This window comes from Sus scrofa, chromosome 1, assembly GCF_000003025.6.
Source record: "Sus scrofa isolate TJ Tabasco breed Duroc chromosome 1, Sscrofa11.1, whole genome shotgun sequence".
In the NCBI taxonomy this organism is placed as follows: Eukaryota; Metazoa; Chordata; class Mammalia; order Artiodactyla; family Suidae; genus Sus; species Sus scrofa.
In genome coordinates this window covers 179565036-179591714 of record NC_010443.5, presented here as the reverse complement: position 1 = coordinate 179591714, position 26679 = coordinate 179565036, and the positions used below count along the sequence as shown (strand labels likewise).

General features: G+C 36.5%; 1 protein-coding gene across 7 annotated transcripts in view; it reads right to left on the bottom strand.

Moving 5' to 3' along the window:
* Positions 1-26679, bottom strand: part of KLHDC1 (kelch domain containing 1) — a 65335-nt gene that overhangs the window by 13842 nt on the left and 24814 nt on the right. For 5 of the 7 annotated variants that reach the window (XM_021101403.1, XM_021101387.1, XM_021101378.1 and 2 more), the window contains exons 2-11: positions 25463-25533; positions 24891-25008; positions 24334-24452; positions 14655-14733; positions 14277-14324; positions 12564-12647; positions 9407-9490; positions 8910-8968; positions 5991-6103; positions 3941-4013 (exon numbers count right to left, since the gene is read on the bottom strand). In XM_021101403.1, the coding sequence (XP_020957062.1) occupies positions 3941-4013; positions 5991-6103; positions 8910-8968; positions 9407-9490; positions 12564-12647; positions 14277-14324; positions 14655-14733; positions 24334-24452; positions 24891-25008; positions 25463-25533 (848 nt within the window). The remainder of the gene's footprint in view (positions 1-3940; positions 4014-5990; positions 6104-8909; positions 8969-9406; positions 9491-12563; positions 12648-14276; positions 14325-14654; positions 14734-24333; positions 24453-24890; positions 25009-25462; positions 25534-26679) is intronic. The other 2 variants (XM_021101396.1, XM_021101382.1) reach the window with 1 other exon arrangement.

The following is a 26679-nucleotide window of genomic DNA, read 5'->3' as shown; positions in this document are numbered from 1 at the left end:
GCTGTGGCTATGGCTATGGCTGCGGCAGGTAGCTGCAGCTGGATGCAACCTCTAGCCTGGGAACTTTCATATGCCGCAGGTGTTGCCCTAAAAAAAAGATTAAAAAAAAAAAAACCCCAAAAACAAGAACCATGTTGGCTACAGTGGAAATCAGCAAATGCTAAAAATGAAGGCTTTTTATTTTCCTAGAGAGCAGTTGTTAACTGTTTACCAGTATACCACCAGAATTTGGGTAATTTACGTTCTCCTTAAAAAATGCTTAATATGGTGTTCTGCATCCAGTAAGTACTCAAAAACTTCTGAGTAACAAAAGCAAACACAAAAATACCAGCATAATATATTTAGTGATTAAATAAACAAATTATTTCATAAAGGAGTAGAGCAACTAATGTGGTTTTAGAAATGGTCTGATAGCTCAAATCCATCTCCAATTTCATATTACTTATCAAAAAATAATGTTATGGTTTTATAAAGACAATGTTTCTGGGGGCTCTAGCTCTCAGAAAAAAGTAGACATAAATTTTCTCAAATTTAGACACTAAAAGTTTTACAAAGTCATTGCTTTGATTCTAAGAGTCCTTGATCACTTTTCTTAATAGACCAAATCGCTGAAGCAACAGATGCCCCAAACAATTACATATTATCACCTCTTTTATCACCATGTAATTTATTTTTAGTACATTAATCCTTTTTAATTTCCCCAAGTGCAAGCAGTGGGATTATGCATAACTTGTTAAAATAGTTTCCTCAAACAACCATGATACATTCAATGACAAATGCACTTGGGACCCAGGATAGAACAGAGTCATTAGAAATTAGGTTTGGGAAATTCTCTGCCCAATTCTCCAACTTGTATGTTAGATCTTGAGCAACACCCAGATTATGTTGTGGCGTTGGGGATGGGGCTTGGAGGAGGGACTGAGCAAAGGAGATAAAAAAACACATGCCCCTGTAGGAAGGAATAGCTTAATTTCCTGGAGAAAGCCATGTGTGTGTAACCTTGGCAATACTTACGGGATCCAACAGGGCCTAAGCTTCTATACAGCAACACCTTATAGGACATCTTTTCCAGACACACAAAAAGGGACCTTGCTGACAGCTGCCTACATAGGTGATCAGATATGGCTATATGCACCCAAGCATAGTCTTAACCTAAGGTGAGATCTGCAGAAGAGAGTGTTACACGGCAGGACATTGGTTCTCAGCCAGGGATGATATTGCCCCCTAGGGCACAATATCTGGAGATTTTTTTTTTCTTTTTGCTATTTTAGGGTCGCACCCATGGTATATGGAGGTTCCTAGCCTAGGGGTTGAATAGGAGCTATAGCCCCTGGCCTATGCCACAGCTACAGCAACGCCAGATCTGAGCCATATCTGCGACCTACACCACAGCTTATGGAAATGCTGGATCCTTAAACCGCTGAGCCAAGCCAGGGATCTAACCTGCATCCTCATGGATCCTAGTCAGGTTCATTAACGACTAAGCCATGAAAGGAACTCCAATTTTTATTTTTATTTTTGGAGATATTTTTGATTGTCACAATTCCAGGTATGTGTGGTGAGGGCAGTGGGCACAGTACTACTGGCATCTTGTGGGTAAAGGCCAGAGATGCTTCTAAACACTCTAAAATTCACATGACACACCTAACAACAAAGAATAATTTGGTTCAAAGTGTCGTAGTACCAAAGTTGAGAAAACTTTCCACAGAATTACAAGAGGAGAATTGGGCAGCTTACATTTCAAATTACAACTTGGAAAAGTTTGAACAAAATACATTTAGATGTTAAGTCAGTTATTACTTTCATTTAAAAAATTAGTATATATACACATATATATGTTCTCCTTACACTAAACTGTATCCCACCTGTTCTCCTCCTCACCTCATACCTGAAGATAGATCTGCCTCTGTCTTATCTGCCTTAGGGAAACTCTGGCCTGGACTTCATCACGAGGAACACTGGAAAGCCTTTCCTGCCTTGATTTTGGTGGCATCTAGCTTGCAACCTGATGTTTTTTCTACAGACTGACAGTTTATGTTCTCTCACAGCTGCTCTAAACTTATCACCTAAACATGCTAATAAAGCATATGATTTACATGACACATCAGCTGAATGCAAAGAAATCTCTTTACATACCTCATTTCTAACTAGTATATTACTGACAATAGTTGCATTGCTCTAATTACTCATTAAGGTTTGACAGATAAAAAAGGGAGCGGTTGAAAAATTAAACACAGTCTTTCCACCACTTTGGTCTATAATTAACACATGCACACAGTCAAACAACTAGAAGAGAACTAAGAGTTGATCTAGTCCAACTCCCTCATTGCACAGATGAAGAAATTGATGCTCAGTTTCTTTCAATGACTTTCCCAAAGCCAAAATGCTAAGTGGCAAGGACTAGAACATTAGGTCCTATATCTTAATACAAAACTCTTTAGGAGTTCCCGTAGTGGCTTGGTGGAAACAAATCCAATTAGGAACCATGAGGTTTCCAGTGCGATCCCTGGCCTCACTCAGTGGGTTGAGGATCCAGCGTTGCCGTGAGCTGTGGTGTAGGTCACAGATGCGACTCAGATCTGGTATTGCTATGGCTGTTGTGTAGGATGGTGGCTACAGCTCCGATTGGACCCCTAGCCTGGAAGCCTCCATATGCTGGGGGTGCGGCCCTCAAAAGACAAAAGACAAAAAACAAAAACAAAAACAAAAAAAAACCTCTTTAAATTGAACAATATTTTTCAATAGGTCCAGATTGCTAAAATAACATATTCTGAGTTTTTATACATGAAGCTATAAGAATCAACATGTAATTATGATAAGCTCTAAATGTACTGTGCATATTAATATACATATGCACAATGATATGCATCTATAAATATTTTCAGGCCTTTTTCTCAAGTTAATTGTTATTTATTAAATTTCTAAAATGGATATCATTAAGTTGACTTCACATTACTATAAATAATCTATAGTTTAAAAATTCTGAAACACATGGCATAAAAAAGAATAAAATTTTACTAGCTATAATGAGTATAATATGCTGAATTTGAATTTTCTATGATTATATTTTTATTAAACTATTCAATGAAATTAGAAAAAATAAGAATTACAGTATGAATGTGGTTCCTTTGTAGTCTAATAATAGTATATTTTCTATAATTTTTTACTCTATAATATACCACAAATAACTAACATGTTTTCTTTTTTAGAAAATTATTGGAGTTCCCGTAGTGGCGCAGTGGTTAACGAATCCAACTAGGAACCATGACGTTGCGGGTTCGGTCCCTGCCCTTGCTCAGTGGGTTAACGATCCGGCGTTGCCGTGAGCTGTGATGTAGGCTGCAGACGCGGCTCAGATCCTGTGTTGCTGTGGCTCTGGCGTAAGTCGGTGGCTTTAGCTCTGATTTGTCCCCTAGCCTGGGAACCTCCATATGCCGCAGGAGCGGCCCAAGAAATAGCAAAAAGACAAAAAAAAAAAAAAGGAAATTAATGAATACATCATACAGTTAAAAAAATAATACTCTTGTCATCTACTTGATCAACATGAAAGCAATGTTCTCATTAAATTGCTATAAACCTCTTCCAAACCCAAATAACTACCACTAAAGCCAACCCCATTCTTGTCTACTTATTAAAAATATTAATGTTAAATGAAACATTCAATTTCTTAGTTTTTTCATATTTATCAAGCAAGATTATGCATTTACTAAAAGAATAATATTTTCAAATATACAAATATGGATATAAACTGAATAGATCTTTTCTAACAATGAGATATAATTAAAATTACAATTAAATGTTTTAGATAACACCAAACTTATTTGAAAGATATCCTTCCTGATGATTTCTGGTTTTAGTGGCAAACACTACAAATTCTGTGCTATATTTTAATACTTTAAAATTCTTAGCTATTTTACTATTTGTCAATTTCTAAACTTACCTGGGTTTTGTTTTAGGTAAATGTGTTAGTTGTTTCCAACAATTTGTTATGACATTATGAATCCAACCATCACCTGCAATATTATGACAGTTCAGAAACTAAGTTTAGGTCTTTGAGATAACATTTTGATTTTTTTCTCCAAATTTATTATGCTACATTTATGTGACTATCTTTTGTATGTGTGCATATTTTATCATAAAGATTCTCAAACATACAAGAAAGTAGAGAATACGCCAACAAACTGTCACATATCCCAGAATCAACAACTATTAAGCTTTTACCATAGGTGCTCCATGTATCTTTTTGTTATTTTTGCTGCTAACTTATTGTAAAGCAATTCCTAGCTCTCTTATCATTTTTCCCATACATATTTCAGTAAGCATAGCTTTTAAAAAAAAGGATTTTTTTTACATACACAATGTCATTATCGCATAACCACAATGCCATTGCCACAGCCAATAAAACTAAAAGTAATTTCTTGGCATCATCTAATACCCTTATGACCACATCTTAAGCCAAGTCTCTGAGGAAGCAAACTGGACTAAGAGTTAGGACATTTAATTCTCCATAGTTCAATGATAAAAACCAGCAAATAGGAATTTGAAACAGTAGACCTCATGAAGAAATGATATTAAACAACCCCCAGTGAAACAGGTAGATGTTAGTGGTTTTTTTCCTCCAGTTTTATTTAGATATAACAGATATACAATACTCTATAAGTTTAAGGTATAAAGATGTTAGTTTTTAAATTATATTCCAAATCTTTTTTAATTAAAAAAACCCCACAAATTAGAGAAGCGTAATTATCTACAATAACTAACATCCCCTACTAGGAACTCCTGTTCCTTCAACTGGCCTCTGGAGTTTGTTGCTTGGCCGGCAGACTGCCAGATGCGCAGTTAATGTTCAATAATTTGTGTGTGTGTGTGTGTGTGTGTGTGTGTGTGTGTGTCTTTTTAGGGCTGAACCCAAGGCATATGGAAGTTTCCCAGGCTAGGGACAGAATCAGAGCTGTAGCCACTGGTCTACGCCACTGTCACACCAGATCCAAGCCAAGTCTGCGACCTATACCACAGCTCACCACAACTCTGGATCCTTAACCCACTGAGCAAGGCCAGGGATTGAACCCAAGTCCTCATGGATACTAGTCAGGTTCGTTACTGCTGAGCCACAACGGGAACTCCAATAATAAATTTTTGTTGAAAAACAAAGAGTTGTTCTCAGGTCCTATATACAATTATATAAATGGTTTTAATAGCATATAAGGTTTCTTAAGGAAAATATCTCTAGCCATAGAAAACTTTCAATTAGAAGACATTTAGCATGTCAGACTAAGTGGATATTCTTGGTCATTTGCCTATCCACAATTTAACTGCTGGAAGAAACCTACATTACAAAACTCAGAGCCATTGGGATCTGCAGTGACAGGAGTTTAAAAACTCCAGTTCAGCACTTTCCTTTATTGTTTGGAACAAAAAGAGAAGCAACTGGCCTTCCCACGTTGTACTTTTGAGCCTTCGGAAAGGCTGCTCTTCTAATCCCCATTCTAGCCTATAGTAAAAGCATCTGGATCAAAAATCAGGAGGACACAAAATCACACAATACTCTAGTTGCTTTAATTCATCTAACTTCAACCATTCTTCCTTATACCTAGAAACAGGACTTAGAGGGGCAAGGGTGAAAAAGCAAAGGGGCCTTCTACTTCTTTTTTTTTCTTTTTTGGCTGTTCTGTAGTATATGGAGTTCCCAGGCCAGGGATGAGATCCAAGCCACACTTGTGGTGGGTGGTGTGGATCCTTTAACCCAATGTGTGATGCTGGAGATCGAACCTGCACCTCTGCAGCAACCCAAGCCTCTGTCATCAGATTCTTAACCTATTACTCCTCAGCAGGAACTCTGAGGCCTCCTACTTCTAATTCTTGATGTAAGCACATAGTTGGGGGATAAAGTGAAACCAGACAATCAGAAAAAGAAAGATACCCTGAGTATCAAATACAATGAAGTAAAAAGAATAAGGTATTAATTGTGGGCATAATTTTAATTGACTTACTTAGTGGAACATTGTCTGCACTTAGTCCACCAAATAGGAAAAGCGTATCATCTGCTATTGGTGTTAAGGTATGCCATGACCGATGTTTGGGGTTTTCTCCATTAACGGGAATCCTGTGGCAAGGGAAAAAAATATAAAAATCTCGGCACTGGTTTAGTCAAGATGAAAGTTTTTTGACCATCTCAGATCTTAAAAGAAAAAAAACTGCCCTCCCTACTTTAAAATTTTTTGATTCTACTAATCCTACCTACAAGAATTTTTTTTTTTTTTTTTGGTCTTTTTAGGGCCAATACGGAAGTTCCCAGAGTAGGGGTCAAATTAGAGTTGCAGCTGCTGGCATACACCACAGCCGCAGCAATGTGTGGGATCCAAGCCGTATCTGCAACCTACACCATGCTCAAGGCAACACCAGATCTTAACCCACTGAGAGAGGCCAGGGATCGTGCCCACATCCTCTTGGATGCTAGTTGGGTTCGTTACCACTGAGCCACAATGGGAACTCCAAGGATATTTTTTTTTAACACTCTTAAATTCTTAGATGAATTTACACAATTTCCTTCCATTTAATGTCTACTGCACTTGGCCACAAACCACAGACTGAAAATTAAAAAAAAAAAATCAATTCCCAGTTATCCACAATGCATACTGAGTGGTCATTCCTATTTGTTAATCAGTAAAACTTCCTCAGTTTTTCAGAATTATGAACATAATTATTTTTACATGAATAATTTTTTTTATTGTTGCTTCATGTTCAATTTTGTATTTTTAGCTGACTTCCTTAATGATATTATGGGATTTTGTTGTTGTTGTTTTCTACTTTGGTCTATTTATTGTAGAGTTTCCCAAAGCATTATCTTCACCTGAAAATACTTGCTACTCTAACTTTAAAAAAAAAAAAAACACAAAAATATTTTTTAAAGGAGAATTCTATAATCTTGTTCTCCAGCAATACGAAATAATAATTTGGTATACACCTTTCCTGACTTTAATGCACATATACACATATTTATTAAAAATATATAAATGGGATCATATACTCTGTCCTGTAAATTTTTTCCATTCAACTAATATGTTGCAGAATATTTTCATGGAGTGTGGCAGCTCACTGGGCACATATACCATGATTTAAACAACCCCCAATTATTGTTATGAAGGTTTTATAAATAATGTTTTGATTTTATAAATAATGTTGCAATAAACATCTTTGTTGTGTATGCACATACATACACACACCTCCACACACATATAAACACTTGTACAATTTTTATCCTAGGAGCAATTTGGGATCAAATTAGAAATTCATTTTATATTTTAAATATATTACCAGACTTTCTAGAAAAATTGTACCAATTTATACTCCCACTAATTGTTATTATACCTAGTACACATTGGTCATTTGTAATTATTTTTATCTAATAAGTAAAAACTATTACTATTATTTTAATTTCTTTAATAATTTATGATGTTGAACATCTTTTAAAAATAATGTTTGCATATTTGCATTTCTTCAATGAATTTTTTGTTTTGTGGAGGGTTTTTCTTGTTTTTGTTTTTTTTTTTTTTTGCTTTTTAGGGCTGCTCCTGCAGCATATGGAGGTTTCCATGCTAGGAGTTGAATCAGAGCAGCAGCTGCTGGCCTACACCACAGCCACAAGGCAGGATCTGAGCCACATCTGTAACCTATACCCCAGCTCACGGCAATGCCGAATTGCCAACCTACTGAGTGAGGCCAGGAATGGAACCCACATCCTCATGGATACTAGTTGGATTCATTTCCACTGCACCACAATGGGAACTACCTTCAGTGAGTTCTTTGAATCATGTTCTTTCTTTATTTTTACTGCATTATTTATCTTTTTCTTACTGATTTTCTAAGTTCTTGATCTTAGCTCTTTCTGTTAGAGATATTGTAAATATTCTAGTTTGATTTTTCTTTGTATTTTTGTTTACCTTTTGACTTTTTGTGGTATGTACTTCTATACAGAAATATTAATTCTTAAATGGTCTTATCAGTCTTTTCATTTACGAATTTTGGGTTTATATCATCTTTAGAAAAGCTTTCTCCATGCCAAGATTTTATAGATAATTTCCTATATTTTCTTCTAGAAATTTTATGGTTTTATTTTTAATAGTATTTATACCTTGGCATTATACAGAGCTCTGACTGAATCTCATTACATGATTGATAGTTAAATATGTTTATTCTATGGCTAAATATATATTATGAACAATAAAATCTGACTTTTACCCATTTAATTGTCTATTCACCTGTGATGACCCCAATTAAACTATTCCTTCATTTTTGCTACTGACCAATCCTCAAGGTTATATAGTATAAAACCAGAACTTTCACATAATCAATTTTCAACTGCCAGTATTCTCATGTTTTATATAGTTTGGTTAAAGAACAAAGTCTAGGAGTTCCCACTGTGGCTCAGCATGTTAAGAACCCAAATAGTATCCATGAGGATGTGGGTTCAATCCCTGGCCTCACTCAGTGGCTTAAAGATCTGGTGTTACAGCATAGGTCGAAGATGCAGCCCGGATCTGGCATTGCTGTGATAGTAGCATAGTCCAGCGGCTGCAGCTTCAATTTGACCCCTAGCCTGGGAAACTCCAAATGCCACAGGTGCTGCCCTAAAGAGACAAAAAATAAAATAAAATAAAATAAAATTTTATTAAAACTATAAATTTTATTTAAACCATATTTAAATCTATACATTCCTTGCTTAAGCATACAATCTGAAGGAGAAAAAAATACCAGTTCAGTTTCAGACACCCAAATTTGGACAGCATGTATGTGCACACTCGTCCATTCAGACAGACAGACAGACACACACACACACACACACACACACACACACACATACACACACACAAAAGCCTATAGATTAAAACATACTTAAATTTTGAACTTACCTTCCAGACCAGGTCCAGGTATCTAAGTTTAGATAATGCAAATCATTCATCCTAGTTTGCTAAAATAAAAGTGTATTAAATTGGTCAGTGTTACATCTTTGGTGAGCTAAAATTTTGGTTTTAAAATAAATTCATATTAAAAATAGATTAACTTTTATTTAACCTCAGAAATTCATATATTGGGAAACAATGCTAAGAATTAAATTAACACAGCTAATTTAATGTAGAGCTAAATAAATGTGTCATGGGGGAAAGGAAGGAATGAGTTTAAACAAAATTTAGATAAAGAAATTAAACTTTTCTGATAATTCACTGCAGTAAAGGATCCTCCCCATTAAAATATGATTTATAATCATCTGTGATTCATGAATGTCTGTTAAAGAACAGACATTTAATGTCTAGATTATTTGAATATTCAGTTATTCCACAAAACCAAAAAAACAATTTTTAGAAGAAGCATTACACATAAAAGGCCATTTTCATAAAAAAACACTAACCAAAACACGACCGCCAAAGATATAGCCCTTATTTCCAAGAACTGCACACGTGTGTGCGGCTCGTGGTTGAGGTGGAACTCCACCCTGTAAGTAGAGAACAGAAAACAGAGAGCAAAGGCTTGAACCGTCCATAACAAAGTCAGTCCCATGCTCAGTACCCAAAATACTTGACTGCTAAGTCACCATTATCTATGTAACTTAATTAAAAACCCTAATGCAAAAGTTCATTTTAATTAGTAATAATTACAGACAAATACTACTTTTAAGAAATTAAATGTATTCAACTTGATCTTTACTTTTTTTTGTTTTTTGTTTTTTTTTGCTGTGCCTGTGGCATGCAGAAGTTCCGGGGCCAGGGCCAGGGAGCAAACCCACGCCATAGCAGTAAACAATGCCAGATCCTTAACGCACTGTGCCACCAGGGGACTCCAACTTGATTTTTACTTTTTAAAGTGCATTTCTTAAATGCCTGCCACTATTTGGCAAGATAAGATTTCACATAAATTTTAGCTTAAAGTATTAAGATTTAAAAATTAAATTTAAAAACATTCCCTTTCTCTCTCCCCCCCACCCACTTTCCCTCTCTTTTCCTCTCTCTTCTCTATCCTCTCTTTTCCTCTCTCTTCTCTATCTCTCTCACATGCACACACACACACACACAAACATTAATGCTATGATAATACCATTAATACTCATTAATACTATGAATGAGCAATACACCATTAGATGATCTCAGAGACTCTAAAAAAAAATTAAATCTGGCCCCCAAAACTCTTAGTGTTTTAAATTCCACAATAAGAACTTCACTATTGGCTTAAGCCAAACACTGTTTTGTCTCTTACTAAAATTCTTCACATTAACTGATTATACTTTATGTTCAATAAACATAGCAGATTGTTTTTTCAGAGAAGTTCTGAGTTGGTGAGGAAAAAAGAATATAATGAGTAGATGAATGAATAAGATTTGAAGAAAGAATTTTCTGCATGAAGTCAACATGGTAAGAAATAATTCAGATATAACCTCTAAAATGCTTAAATATATGAGAGAGAATCATTTACGTTGTAATTCTCAATGCTTCCAGCAAAACAAGTTTTATTATCTCACCCCAGATTTGAAATTTTGGAAAAATTCTTCTAATATATACACATTCATTACAAAATATCAACTTTCTCCTTTTTATTTATTTATTTATTTATTTATTTTTATGTATACATTTAATAGCCAATCAAAGCTTCTGAATAAACTGAGTTTATACCAGTTCAAACAAAAACAAAGTAATGGCATTTGCATTAGCTTGTGTGGCTAACCAAGAAAAAAAAGTACACAGTGTCCATGCTTATTAGGTTGTTTGAAATCCTGAAAATAACTCAAAAGTCCCCTATTACCACTAAACTGTTCTCATAGGGTTAATATTCCCATGTAGGGAGACACTTTCAACTTTCCATTTTATGGATGATATAATATATGGTTTGTCTATAAGTATATAGCTCTTTCATGACACAACTGAAACACAAATCTAGCTTCTTTAATTTCAACACTGAGAACTGTTACACTCTACTATGCTACCTTGCCTTTTGATGCAGATATCTAGGAACAATGAATTAATTTAAGAATGTTTCAGAGTTGCCACAGTGACACAGTAGGTTAAGAATCTGACTGCAGTGGCCCAGGTCACTGTGTAGGTATGGGTTCTATCCTTGATCTAGTGAGGTAAGTTAAAGGATCTGGCCTTTCCACAGCTGCTGCATAGGACACAGCTGAGGCTCTGATTCAATCCCCTGGCCTGGGAAATTTCAGATATAATATAAACAATGTAAGAACTTATTTGAAGAAATAATCAGAGAAATCACAGTGAAAATATTGTTATGTACTAATGAAAATAGTGTCATATGCATGTTAGGCTGTAGGTGCAGAAGGAGTGGAAGGATACAGATTAAGGTAAGTAGAGAGAGAAGGAGTCACAGAAAGACTTGAAGTCCAAAGAACAAATTAAAAGCTACCTCAGCTCACTCCAAGGAGCACATTCTAAAGATATGCCTGCAGTAGCTCTAGACTCTTGCTTACTCTCTAAGGAAGCAAAGAGTTACAAGGCCTCAAAGAGATCTAGGAAGAGTTTCAACAGATCCAGTCTCAATAACATTTCCCTGAGCCACACCTGTGACCTACACTACAGCTTGTAGCAACACTGGATCTTTAATCCACTGAGCCACAACAAGAACTCCTAAAAGAGGCTTCACGGGAGTCCCCATCATGGCTCAGCAGTCACAAATCCAATTAGTATCCGTGAGGATGAGGGTTCGGTCCCTGGCCCCACTCAGTGGTTTAAGGACCCTGTGTTGCCATGAATTGTGGTGTAGTTCACAGATATAGCTTGGATCTGGTGTTGCTGTGGCTGTGGTATAGGCCAGCAGCTACAGCTCCCATTTGACCCCTAACTGGGAACCCCCATATGCCATGGGTTTGGCCCTAAAAAGCAAAACAAACAAACAAAAAAACACAGTACTTGGGAGTTCCCATTAGGGCGCAATGGAAACGAATCCGACTAATATCCATTAGGCTTTGGGTTCCATCCCCAGCCTTGCTCAGTGGGTAAAGGATCTGGAGTTGCTGTGAGCTGTGGTTTCAGTCACAGATGCTCGAATCCTGCCTGTTGCTATGGCTGTGGTGTAGGCAAGCATCTGCAGCTCTGATTCGACCCCTAGCTCGCAATTTCTATATGCTGTAGGTGCAGCCCTAAAAAGTAAAAAAAAGAAAAAGAAAATAAAAATAGTACTTGGGGTTTCTGTTGTGGCTCAGCAGAAAAGAAGCTGACTAGTATCCATGAGGATGTGGGTTTGATTCCCAGCCCCTCAGTGGATTAGGATCTGGTGTTGCCATGAGCTGTAGTATAGGTCATAGACACAGCCTGGTTCTGGCATTGCTATGGCTGTGGTATAGGCTGGCAGCTATTGCTCCAATTCAAACCCTAGCCTAGGAGCTTCCATATGCTGCGGGTGAGGCCCTAAAAAAAAAATAGTACTAGTGACAGTACTTAAGAGAACTCCTTTGGATGTGATTACAAACTCAATTACTAAAATCCAATAACTTAGTAAAAAAAATAGATACTGAAAGTATTAACGAGTATACAAATATAAAATTAGCTTTTTAAAATACTTACTTTAATTTCTGGTTGTAGCCAACTCTGTGTCTTTGTATCAAATATGTGAACATCATTATGCCATCCCCAGAATATCTGCTCTTCCTAAAAGAGAATTTTTTTAAATATGAAAAAGTTTTTATAATAGTTTCATTTCATGTTTACTGGTGAAATAATAGATACACTTACAGAAAGAGAATTGTGTTACTGAACTCACAAAGCTACTGCATATACCAGTGGCTCACAAAGTATGGGCCCCAGACTCTAGCAGTATCACCTGTCAACTTTTCTTCTCATATTATTGCCTCCATTAGTCATAATTTTATTTGTTGAAATCTTCCAATTCTCTCAAAGGGCTGTATTTTAAAATAGCAGAGAACCAGGGAATTTCCATTGTGGCACAGCGGAAATGAATCTGACTAGTACCCAGGAGGATTCGGGTTCAATCCCTGGCCTCACTCAGGGATCTGGTGTTGCCATGAGCTGTGGTGTAGGTCACAGACCCGGCTCAGATCCTGCATTGCTGTGGCTGTGTGTAGCCCTGCAGCTGCAGCTCCAATTCAACCCCTAGCCTGGGAACCTCCACATGCTGTGGGTGTGGCCCTAAAAATCAAAATCAAAACAAAACAAAACAAACAAAAAAAACCCTGCTTATCAGACACAACTTAGAATAGACTTACAAGGAGATCCTGCTGAATAGCATTGAGAATTTTGTCTAGATACTCATGTTGCAACAGAAGAAAGGGTGGGGGAAAAAATGTAATTGTAGTGTATACATGTAAGGATAACCTGACCCCTTGCTGTACAGTGGGAAAATAAAAAAATATATTAAAAAAAAACCCTGCAGAGAACCAAATGATGTTTGCATTGGGAAATCTCTTCCTAAAGTATATGTTCAGAATTCCTAATTTTTGCTATTAGAAACTTTAGGGACTAATGGTTCCTTTTTTCAAGAAGTTCCAATCACCTCTACTTAACTAAGCAGCTTGTTCTTATGCTCACTCTCATCTTTGTCTTCTAAGAAGACAGAACTGTTGGTCAGGCAAAGGTTTAACAGTTAGACTGTATTTACCATCTTCTGCATTGTTGAAATCCTCAACCGCTACTCTATCTCTATCTTACCTTTGTACACTTTCATGTGCTATGTCAGGAATACATCATTTTCGTCAGGACTTGTCAAACAAGTCAAATAAACTAAATAATTTACTTAGCTGAGAATCCATAAACTTCAGGACATGATCATTAGCCTAACTGTACTATATGAGAAAAAAAAATGAAAGCTATCACTGATGAGTAAAAATAATTAAACATAATTAGTGGGAAGTTATATTACTAAAAATTATCAATAATACTGTAAGTAGCAAAACTTTAAAGTATTTCATTTTAAAAACTCACAAACCATGTAAAAGCCATCCAATTTTATTAATTAACATACAATTAATTTTACACATAGTCTAAATAAAGCCTATGGAAAAAATTTAAATACCCAAATACAAAGAGATTTATATAAAATGTATGTATACTTTTACATTAATAAGGAACAATAATAACATACCCTAGTAGAAGGTTAAATTGAAGAGTTACTGTGTATCTTTGTGGTGAGATCAATGGTTTTTAAAGTTATCTTTTAAAAGATTTTACGTTTATAAGTCATGACTTCTTTCATTAATAATAATTCATTCTCTAGCCAGTAAGAATAAGTAGAAAAAGTAATATCACTACCAACTTACTCACTCTCATACAGAAGCCAGTCTGAGCTATGAATAGTTCTGGTAGACGTACCTAAAAGGAGGTGTATGTCAGCAATAGCCACTGTGGTTATACCTATAACAAAGTTTTTCCAAGTTGTGCTAAAGCCACTACTTGTCTAACTGAAGCAGCTATAAGTGATTAATGACATCAGAAAAGAACTTACTCTGCCAATAGCCATGAAGGCTGATACCATTAAGTGAGGGAACCTCTTACAACTGAACCCAAATCCAAAGAGAGAAAACATTTTTGTCATAGTATCAATTATAGCAAATTAAAATAAAAAATATTGGGCTCATTATTTCTAAAGACTTAAGGTGATGGTAAATTAGAGGAAAATGTAAACAGTGATTACTCTCTTACCCAAGATGCATCATGAACATCAAAACAGTCTTGGAGTTCATTGTGTCTCCTACACCCATAGCCACCAAAATATATTAATCTGAAAAACAAAACAAAGGACACATATTAGAAGGTTTACTACTTTCAGTTTGTTCATAGTAAGCTGAAAGACATCATTTCTCTCACATCTTAAACAAGCCATATAAACTTCAAAACCACATTTAGAAAAAAAAAATCAAAGAGCTCCAGGAACAAAGAGAATGAAATTAACTAATTCCAGAAAGTAATGAGATCTCAGTAGGAGAGAAGAGGCCCACAGCTGCTTTTATCACTGGTATAAGAGCAGGAGGAGGGAGAATCCCACACAGTTAGGGTTTATAAAAAAAAGCCACCTAAAATTTTAACAGTCATACGTAGGCTGGCATGCCAAATTAGAATCTTAAGAAACTCTGCCATAGAGGGAGTGTGAACCTACTCAACAACTTTTCTTCAGGGAGCACCCGTGGTCAGTCACCAACAGCTGGAAGAAGAGGAGTGCTGAACAAATCTCCTTGAGGAAATCTGACTATGAACTCTAAAGCTTGGGATCAGGGAAGGAGATCTGAAAGAAACACCTGAGAGGCATGCCAAGCCATTACAGCATACAGTGTGGCTGCCCTCAAAAGGCCAGGGGAGGAGGTGCAATTCTGAAAGAGATCTCCCAAGGTACAAAGCATAAAGTGGGACTGAAAAGCAAAGAGAACTCCCTGGCAACCCAGAGACCTTCCAATTAGGCTGTAAAACAGGGAGGGATCTCCCACAGTCCTGAGAGGTAGCAGGTGTTTAGCATAGCTCAAAATCTCTAAACAATCTCTAGTGCCCAAACATGGGGGCCTACCAACAGAAAGTCTTGATCCTGTCTCAGAACATTTGAAGCCAATGGTAAAACTGAATCAAACTAAAGCTGCAACAAAGCCCAAACACAGATCAACTACAGATTAGACTGACTTAACTCCTACTCTCTCAGCCCCAAAAGGGAGAAAAGGGCATGTCCTTTCCTGGAGATAAATATTATTTATTCCAATCTCCACTATTCTCTCATACAGAATGTCTGTCATATGAAAAAATTATAAGATATAGGAAAAGGAAAAAAAACGTGACCCATGATCAAGAGAGGAAAGAATCAAAATAAGCTGACTCCAAGGTGGCTCAGATATTGAATTAACAGACACAGCCTTTAAAATAACTATGATAGAGGAGTTCCCATTGTAGCACAGCAGAAACAAATCCAACTAGGAACCACGAGGTAGCAGGTTTGATCCCTGGCCTCACTCAGTGGGTTAAGGATCCCACATTGCTGTGGTTGTGGTGTGGGCTGACAGCTACAGCTCCGATTCGACCCCTAGCCTAGGAAACTCCATATGCCACAGGTGTCGCCCTAAAAAGCAAAAAATAAAAAATAAAAATAAAATAATAAATAAATAAATAAATAACTATGATAGAAATGCTAAGAGACCAATTTGTAAATGGTGGACAAATGCAGGACGGACTGGGTAATTTCAGCAGAGACATAAAATCATGAAAAAGAACTAAATGAAAATGCCAAAAATGGAAAATAAGACATCAGAAATAAAGACATTCACTAGTCATAGCAGGAAACTAGAATAGCAATGGGAAAGATCAGTGAACTTGAAGATGGGTAAACAGGTCAATAGAAAGTATCCAATTAAGGAGTTCCCTGGTGGTCTAGTGGTTAAGGATTTGGGATTGTCACTGATGTGACTTGGCTATGATCCCTGGTCCCAAAACTTCCAAATGCAACAAGCACGGCCCCCCAAAAGTATCCAAATTAAAACAAAGAGAAGAGAGCAGGGAGAAAAACAGGGAGCCCAAGCTCTATGAAATAATATCATACAGTCTAATGTGCATGTAATAGGAGTCCCAGAAGCAAAAAGAGACAAATAAATAAATGGGTAGAAGAAATATCTGTTAATTACTAAGAACTTCCTAAAACAGCTGAAAGATATACACCCACCAACCCCAAAAGCTCAGCAAGTTCCAAAATGGATAAATATAAAGGAAACAACATGTAGGGACATTTTAATCTAATCAATGATGAGCAAAAATAAAGAACACATAAAGAAAATCTGGAAGAAAAAGCTATATTATATATAGAGGAACACAAACAAAACTGAAAATGAATTTCTCACCAGGATAATGGAGCCCAAAAATCAATGAAATAACATCTTTGAAGTAATGAAAGAAAGAAAGAAAAATTTATCAACTCAATGAGTGAAAAAGATCAAAAAGGAAATTAGAAATTACTTTGAAACGAATGAAAATGCAAACACAACAAAAACAAAACTTAAGGAATACAGTGAAGGTGGTGCTCAGAGGGAATTTTATAGCTATAAATGACTATAAATTTAAAAAGAAATAATATAGCTGTACATATCAAAGAACTAGAAAGAGAAGGGCTAACTAAACATACATAAGAGAAGGAAATAATAAAAATTAAATAAGCAACATGGTAACTAGAAAAACAATACAGAAAAACATCAAAACTAAAGGTTGAGTCTTTTAAAATTTCAGCAAAATTGAGAAATCTTTAGCAAGACTGACTAAGAAAAAAAATACAGAAAACTAAAATTACTAAAATTAGGAGTGACAGAGAGAACATTGCTAATAACATTACAGAAATAAAAAGTAATATAAAAGGATACTACAAAAAATGTATGCCAACAGATTGGATGAATTACATGAAACAAAAAAATTTCTGGAAAGACACACTGCCAAAAGTGGCTCGTGAAGAAATAGAAAATATAAATAAACCTATAACAAATAAGGAAAATGCATAAGTAATCCAAAAACCTTCCCACAAAGAAAATCCCAGGGTGAGATAGCTTCAGCGGTGAATTCTAACAAACATCGAAAGAAGAACAAATACCAATCCTTCTCAAACTTTTCAAAAAATTGAGGAGAAGGGAATACTTCCTAACTCATTCTATGAGGCCAGCATTATCCTGATACTGCAACCAGATAAAAACATGACAAGAAAACTGCATATATCTGATAAGGGTTTAATATCCAGAATATATTTTTAAAATTCCTACAACACAATAACAAAAAGACAAAACAATCCAATTTTTTTTTTTTTTTTTTTTTTTTTTTTTTTTGTCTTTTGTTGTTGTTGCTATTTCTTGGGCCGCTCCCGCGGCATATGGAGGTTCCCAGGCTAGGGGTTGAATCAGAGCTGTAGCCACCGGCCTATGCCAGAGCCACAGCAACGCGGGATCTGAGCCACGTCTGCAACCTACACCACAGCTCACGGCAACGCCGGATCGTTAACCCACTGAGCAAGGGCAGGGACCGAACCCGCAACCTCATGGTTCCTAGTCAGATTCGTTAACCACTGCGCCACGACGGGAACTCCCCAATTTTGTTTTAACTGAGCAAAGGACTAGAATAGACATTTCTCCAAAGAAGATATACAAATGGCCAATATGTACATGAAAAGATGGTCAATATTTTTAGTCACTAGGGAAATACAAATCAAAATCACAGTGGATACCACTTCAGGATAATAGGATGGCTATTATTGTAGAAGAAAACTGTAAAAGAAAATAGCAAGTGCTGACAAAGATGTGGAAAAACTGGAAACTTTATACACTGTGAGTGGGAATATACAACATAGTTACTGTAGAAAACAGTTTGGTTCTCTTCAAAAAGTTAAACATAGAATTACCATATGACCCAGAAATTGTTAGGTATATATCCCAAAGAATTGAAAACAGAAACTCAAGCAAGACTTGTAAGCCAATATTCATAGCATTATTATTCCCAATAGCTGAAAGGTGGTTACAGCCACAAGGGTATATCAACCGCTGCATGGATAGACAAAGTGCAGTGTACACACACAGTGGAATGTTGTGCAGCTGTTAAAAGGAATGAAGTTCTGATGAATACTGCAACACAGTAAATCTTGAGAACATTTTGTTAAATGAAATAAGCCAGACACTAAATAACAAATATTGTATGTTTCCATTTATATGAAATATATATAATAGCAAATTCATGAGGAAAAAAGTAGATTAAACCATACCATGGGGAGTTCCCACTGTGGCGCAGTGGATTAAGAATCTGATGGCAGGAGCTTGGGTTGCTGCAGAGGCTAGGGTTCAATCCCCAGCCCAGCACAGTGGGTTAAAAGATCCAGCATTGCTGTAGCTGCACTGTAGGTCACAGTTGTGGCTCAGATTCAGTCCCTACTCCAGGAACTTCCATATGCCACAGCTATAGCCATTAAAAAGGTGGGGGGGATATCATGGGACAGGGGAGAAGGGGGAATGGGTAGGTATTACTTAATGGGCATATAGTTTCTGTTTGGAATGATGAAAAAGTTTTGGAACTAGATAATAGTGATGATTATGCAACACTGGGAATGTAGTTAGAGCCACTAAATGGTATACTTAAATATGGTTGAAGTGGCAAATTTTGTTGTTCTACATTTTTACCACACACAGCAACATACACATTCTTTTCAAATGCACGTGGAACATTCACCAGAGAAGACCATCTGGTAGGCCACAAAACAAGTCTTAATAAAATTTAGGAACACTGAAATCATATCATGCATTTTTTAAAAAAATAGGCCAATGAAGAAATAAAAAAAATTAAAAATAACTTTAGACTAATTCAAATAGAAATAAAGCTTTCCAAAATCTATGAAACAGAGCAAAATCAGGTGTAAAGGGGAAGTTTATAGTGATATAGGCCTTCCTTGGAGATCCCATTGTGGCTCAGTGGTAATGAATCCACTAATATCCATGAGGCCTTGCACAGTGGGTTAAGGATTCAGCATTGAGCTTTGGTATAGGTTGCAGATATGGCTGCTGTAGTTGTGGTATAGGCTGGCAGCTGCAGCTCCTATTTGACCCCTAGCCTGGGAACTATCATATGCTGCATGTGCAGCCCTAAAAAGCAAAAAGAGAGGGGGTGGGGATAAAGAAAGAAAGGAAGGAAGAAGGAAGACAGGGAGGGAGGAAGGGAGAAAGAAAGAAAGAAGGAAGACAGGGAGGGAGGGAGGAAGGGAGAAAGAAAGAAAGAAAGAAAGAGAGAGAGAGAGAGAGAGAGAGAGAGAAAGAAAGAAAGAAAGAAAGAAAGAAAGAAAGAAAGAAAGGAAGGAAGGAAAGAGAGAAATGAAGGAAGGAAGAAAAAGAAGGAAAGAGGGAGGAGGGAAGAAAGAGATATAGGCCTTTCCTCAATAAACAAGAAAAATCACAAATAAACAACCTAACTTACCACCTAAAAGGATTAGAAAAAGAAGAATAAAGCCCAAAGTCAGTAGAATGAAGGAAATAACAAAAATTAGAGCAGAAATAAATAAGATAGTGATTTTAAAAACCAATAGAAAAGATCAATGAAAATAAGAGCTGGTTCTTTGAAAAGATAAGCAAAATTGCTAATTTCTTTTTTTTTTTTTTTTTGGTCTTTTGTCTTTTTAGGGCTGCACCCATGGCATGTGGAGGTTCCCAGGCTAGGGGTCTAATTGGAGCTACAGCTGCCGGCCTACACCAAAGCCACAGCAACACCAGATCCAAGCTGCATCTTTGACCTACACCGCAGCTCATGGCAATGCCAGATCCTTAACCCACTGAGCAAGGCCAGGGATCGAACCCACAACCTCATGGTTCCTAGTCAGATACATCACTGCTGTGCCATGATGGGAACACCAAAATTGATAAATTTTAGTCAGCCTCATCAAGAAGAAAAAGAGAAGACTCATATCAATAAAATCAGAAATGAAAGAGAAGTTACAACTAGCACCACAGAATACAAAGGATTGTAAGAGAGATAACTATGAACAATTATACTGCAGTAAAAAGACAACCTTGAAGAAACGGATAAACTCTTAGAAGCATACAATCTCCCAAGACTGAAAAAGGAAGAAATAGAAAATATAAACAGACCAGTTACTAGTAATGAAATTGAATGAGTAATGAAAAAACTCCCAACAAACAAGAGTCCAGGACCAGATGGCTTCACAAATGAATTGCACCAAACCTTCAAAAAAAGATTTAGTAAATCAACTGTACTTCAATAAAACTTTTAAAAATGAAAAAAAGTTAATACCTATCTTTCTCAAACCACTCCAAAAAACTAAAGAGGAGAAAAACTGAAACTGAAAACTATAAGGCACTGATGAAAGAAATTGAAGATGAGACAAATAATTGGAAAGATATTTCATGCTCATGGACTGGAAGAATTAAGGTTGTTAAAATGTCCATACTATACAAAGAATCTAAAGACTCAATGAAAGCCTTATCAAAATACTCAGGGCATTTTTTTCCCAAACTAGAAAAAATAATTCTAAAAATCTGCATTTTACATGGAACTACAAAATAATCCAAATAGCTGGGAGTTCTCTTGTAGAACAGCAGGTTAACAATCTGACATTGTTATAGCAGTGCTTGGTCATTGCTGTGGCACAGGTTCAATCCCTGTCCTGGGAATTTCAATATACCATGGGCACAGTCTCCCCCACCAAAAGACTTCAAACAGCCTAATCAGTCTTGAGAAAGAAAAACAAAACTAGAACTATCACAGTCCCTGGTTTCAAACTATACTACGAAGCTATAATAATAAAACCAGGAGTTCCCGTCATGGCTCAGTGGTCAACGAATCCAACTAGGAACCATGAGGTTGTGTGTTCAATCCCTGGCCTTGCTCAGTAGGTTAAGGATCTGGTGTTGCCGTGAGCTGTGGTGTAGGTTGCAGACGCGGCTCGGATCCCTCATTGCTGTGGCTCTGGTGTAGGCCAGCAGCTACAGCTCCGATTCGACCCTGGCCTCGGAACCTCCACATGTCACAGGAGCAGCCCTAGAAAAGACAAAAAAAGACCAAAAAAATAAATAAAAATAAAAATAATAAAACCAGTGTGGTTTTGGCACAAAAATCAACACATAGATCAATGAAACAGAATATAGAGTCAAGAGAGAAACCCATGCACAAATATTCAATTAATCTACAATAAGACTATACAGTGGAGGAGTTCCTGTTTTGGCTCAGTGGAAAACCAACCTGGCTAGTATCCATGAGGACATGGGTTTGATCCCTAGCCTCCCTCAGTGGGTTAAAGGATTTGGTGTTGCTGCGGCTGTACTGTAGGCTGGCAGCTACAGCTTGATTTGACCCCTAGCTTGGCAACTTCTTTATGCCCTGGGGATGGCCCTAAAAGACAAAGAATATACTATGGAGGGGAGTTCCCGTCGTGCTGCAGTGGTTAAAGAATCCGAGTAGGAACCATGAAGTTGCGGGTTCGATCCCTGCCCTTGCTCAGTGGGTTAACGATCCGGCGTTGCTGTGAGCTGTGGTGTAGGTCGAAGACGCGGCTCAGATCCCACGTTGCTGTGGCTCTGGTGTAGACTGGCAGCTACAGCTCCAATTCGACCCCTAGCCTGGGAACCTCCATATGCCGCAGGAGCGACTCAAGAAACGGCAAAAAAGACAAAAAAAAAAAAAAAAAAAAAAAAAAGAATATACAATGGAGGAGTTTGCTTTAGTCACAGCAAATTAGGAATCCCGTCTTGTCACTGCAGCAGCTCAGGTAACTGCTGTGGCTCAGGTTTGATCCCAGGCTCAGGAATTCCCAAATTCAGCGGATGCAGCCAAAAAAAAAAATGTCACTAAATGTATGAAAAATTAAAATACAACTGAGACATCATGTCTTATTTATCAATGTTAAGGAAAAAAACCCTAAGTTTGTAAGCAAACTCTTGGCAAGGCTGTGAAGAAAGAGGCACTCCATTGTTGACAATGCAAAACAGCACATCTTTTTTTACAGGAGTTGGAAAAATGTAATGCCATGGATTGAACTGTGTCCCCTTCCATTCACATGTTGAAGTCTTAATCCCCTGTTTCTTAGAATGTAACCTTATTTAGAGACAGGTTTATAGAGACAATCAAGTTAAAAGGAAGGCATTAGAGTTGGCCCTTATCTAATATGACTGGTGCTCTTACAAAAAGGAAAATTTGGAAACTGACAAGCACACACAGAGAGAATACTATGCGACCATGAAGACAGAAATCAGAGTGATGCTTCTACACACCAAAGATTGCCAACAAATTACTGGAAGCTAGGGGAGAGGTGTAAGATAGGTTTTTCTCCAAAACCCAGAGAATGAACCAACCCTGTTGACACACTGATCTCAGACTTGTAGCCTCCAGAATTATGAGATAATACATTTATATTAAGTCACTCAGTTTATAGAATTTTATTACAGCAGCCCTAGCAAAATAAACATTTATCACAATTATAAATGTATTACCCTTTGACTCAGAAATGAAATCCTGGAATAGATCTGTGATCATATGTATATCAAAAGATACATAAGACACAAAGATATTCATGAAAGTATAGTTTGCAATAGCAAAGGAATTAAAATAATCCAGTGTTGTTTCATTTTTAGGAGAAAGAATAAAAAAACTTTGGTATGTCTATAAAGAAGAATACTATGCACCTGTTAAAAAACAAAAAACCAAAAAAAAAAGCAAATCTAACTAGAAATACAAAATGATAAAAGTTCTGCATTTATTGTTGTTGACTAAAAGAAGCAGCAGGGTACAGAATATTGTACAGAGTGCACTGAGATTCATGTAAAGAAGCAGCAGAAAAAAAGCACTACATGCATACATACAAACATATATACTTGCTTGTATTTAGATAATGTATCACAACAGTTGTTCCCAAACTTGTCTGCATTGTGGACGCTGAGGAGCTTAAAAAAATCATATCCCAAGTGATTGTAATTTAATTACTCTGGTTTATCACCTGGGCTTCAGAGGTTTTTTAAAAGTTTCCCAGATAATTCCTATGGCATACAAGTTTAAGAACCACTGCCATCAGAACAATAGATATTAATAAAACCAGCAATTTTTTGTGCATTGGGGGGTGTAGATGGGGACAGGAGTAGGAGCCAGAATTTTCTCTTTTTTTTTTTTTTTTTTTTTTTTTTTTTGTCTTTTCTAGGGCTGCTCCCACAGCACATGGAGGTTCCCAGGCTAGGGGTCAAATCAGTGCTGTAGCCACCGGCCTTCACCACAGCCACAGCAATGTGGGATCTGAGCCGAATCTGCAACCTACACCACAGCTCATGGCAATGCCAGATCCTTAACCCACTGAGTAAGGCCAGGGATCGAACATGCAACCTCGTGGTTTCTAGTCGGATTCGTTAACCACTGCACCACGATGGGAACTCCAGGAGCCAGAATTTTCATTACATACTTTTTAATATGGTTTTGACTTTTGAACCATGTGACTTTATTAACTATTCAGAAAATTAAACAATAAAGTAATTAATTTTTAAAAATCCAAATGGTTGCTTCCACCATGTTTATTTTATGACCTGGCTCTTATCCAGGGTTCAAAACTGCCCTTACCATCAGCATCAAAACAAGTGTGTAACTGTATCTCAGAAAAAAAATCAGATTGTCCAGTTTTCTCTATTTTTTCTCTCTTTCTTTCTTTTTGGCCACACCCACAGCATGGGAAGTACCCAGACCAAGGATGGAACCCAAGCCCCAGCTGCACCTAAGCCACAGCAGTGACAATGCTGAATCCTTAACCTGCTGAGGCACCAGAAAATACCAAGTTTTCTCTATTTTAGTCACAAGCTATAATCCTTACTTGAATGCAGATAATGAAATGATTTTGCTGCATTACCTGTCCTTATATACCCAGCAGGAAAGTTTATCACGTGGTGTGGGTGGCTGACCTTCAAAGTTGGTGATTTTTTCCCAAATGTAGGTTCCATCTCTTGTTCTCAAATTAACAAAATAAAGCTTTTAAAAGAGGAGAACACCATTAGCAGACAGAGCAGTGGAGAATTAAATATATCTCAAAGGGGTATGTAATTTAAAAATTAATAATACTTTTTTTCTTTTTAAAAGGTAAAAATTTCAACTGCAGAGTTAAAAAAAAAAGTGGGACTATGTTTTAGAAGGAAAAATGACACATGAAACATAATGAAATGGATCTTTTCCCAACATGCTCATGCCCTATGGATACCAACTAAGTACACAGTTAATCCTGAAACATAAAGACAGGCAGAAGAGAGGCACATGACGGCTGCATTTTCACTCCATCTTTAAAACCTTATCATCATAAACTCAAGCTTTTCTACCTGTCTTCTTTTTAAAACACTTGTAGACTTGTGAGATGAAGTGACACATTAAATGTTACATTTTTCTGCACTCTTGAATTGAAAAAAAAAATATTACTCGGTTGCTGTATCCTTTGTCATCATATCCTCCAAAAACATACAGCTTTCCATTAATACAAGCACCGCAACTTCCTGACATGGAGGTTGGGAGTTCTCCTTCCATGAGGTGCATTGTCCTGCAGCAAGAATAACATAGAATTCCATAACTTTCCAGAAAGGCAAATTAAAATTCCCTTTGAACTCCATGAGCATGTTTTTCAATGAAAATTCTCATGGACAATTACAATGAAAATGTAATGGTAGTCAATACTGTAAAAACTGTAAGAAGATCCACGGTAAAGATTTCTCAACATACTGGAAAGAAAAAGTTACAAAATCTTCACATCACCAGAACTGTACACCAGTACAACAAAGCAAAGTCTTCAGAGACAGGCCTAGTCTTGAGAGAAACGGTAATGGGCAAAGAATGGAGAGGGGAAGAGAGTTGGGAAAAGAGCCAGAGAGAATAAAGCAGTGAAAGAAAATGAAAGGGAGACAATATAATGCTGTGGTATGTTCTAAGTATGGCCTCAAATTCTCTATAGTCTATAGCAACATTTACAACACATTCTGCAATTTAAAATTACTTACCACAACCCACTATCAATATCATAGGTCCAAATCTCATCATTAGGCAAATATACTTCATTGTCTTCAATAGACTAAAAACATAGAATACATAAAATTATGTTTATTAATTAACATGTAACAACAAATAGTTCCTCAGGATGGGAAAACTGCAACGGAAACAGTATAAGACACAAAACCATAAACAGCCTCAAAGATTTTTTTTCAACAGAAATTAAGACACATCAAAAGAGAAAGGGAAGAAAAACATTTTGTAAGAGAAAATGGGTAAACAATAAGGGTTTATAATTCAAAATAGCAAGTACGCGGGTCTCAAGAAAAGACTCGGAGCAGTTAAAACTTACAAAGGGATTTCAAGTAAGTGTAAAATAGCAAAACAATAACATTACAACAGAATATTGAAGACTATGAAGCCAGGAAGAAAAGGAGTATCAAAAAAGGGCAATACATTTTGGGTGAAGGGGAGGAATTAAGAAAGGAAATTTTTATGAAATGTAATTAAGACTACTGTGTCATATATATGTATGTATGACTGGGTCACTTTGCTGTTCAGCAGAAATTGACAGAACAATATAAATCAACTATAATGGAAAAAAAAAAACCTAAATATGAAAAAAAATACCATGTCATATACCTTGATTCACTGAATATATTTTTTGAGTGCCTACTATGTGCAAGTCATAGTGTTAGATGTTCATTAAATATAGACTCTAAAGATCAAGATAAATTTAGCTAATCAAAATGACAACTCAGAATCTGAATAATCTCTAAAGAAGCAAATAATGTACATAGAATTCTAATATGTATGATGAAAGGAGAAGTATAGCCTAGAATAATAATTGCTTTTATGTGAAGTTTAAAAACTTAGGGATTATACAAGTCCTTACATAAATTTGTCATGATTACTTAGAATCTATAAAATAAAAAATAGCTAGATGTAAAAGATGTCAATTTAAAGATTTCTAAGACTATCATGCATAAATTATTAACATGCTAAGTAGATGTGGCTAATTTTCTCAATGCTATACTAAATTTTAAAAAGCTTTTAAATACAAGGTCTATCTCTGTCTTTCTCTTCTCTCTCTCTTTCACACACACACACACACACACACACACACACACAAAGGAGAAAACCATTTTACTAATTCCAAGGGAATTCCCTTCAATTCTTCCCTATTGCTCTCAGGATAGTCTAAAATCCTTATGGTTCTGTGCTATAT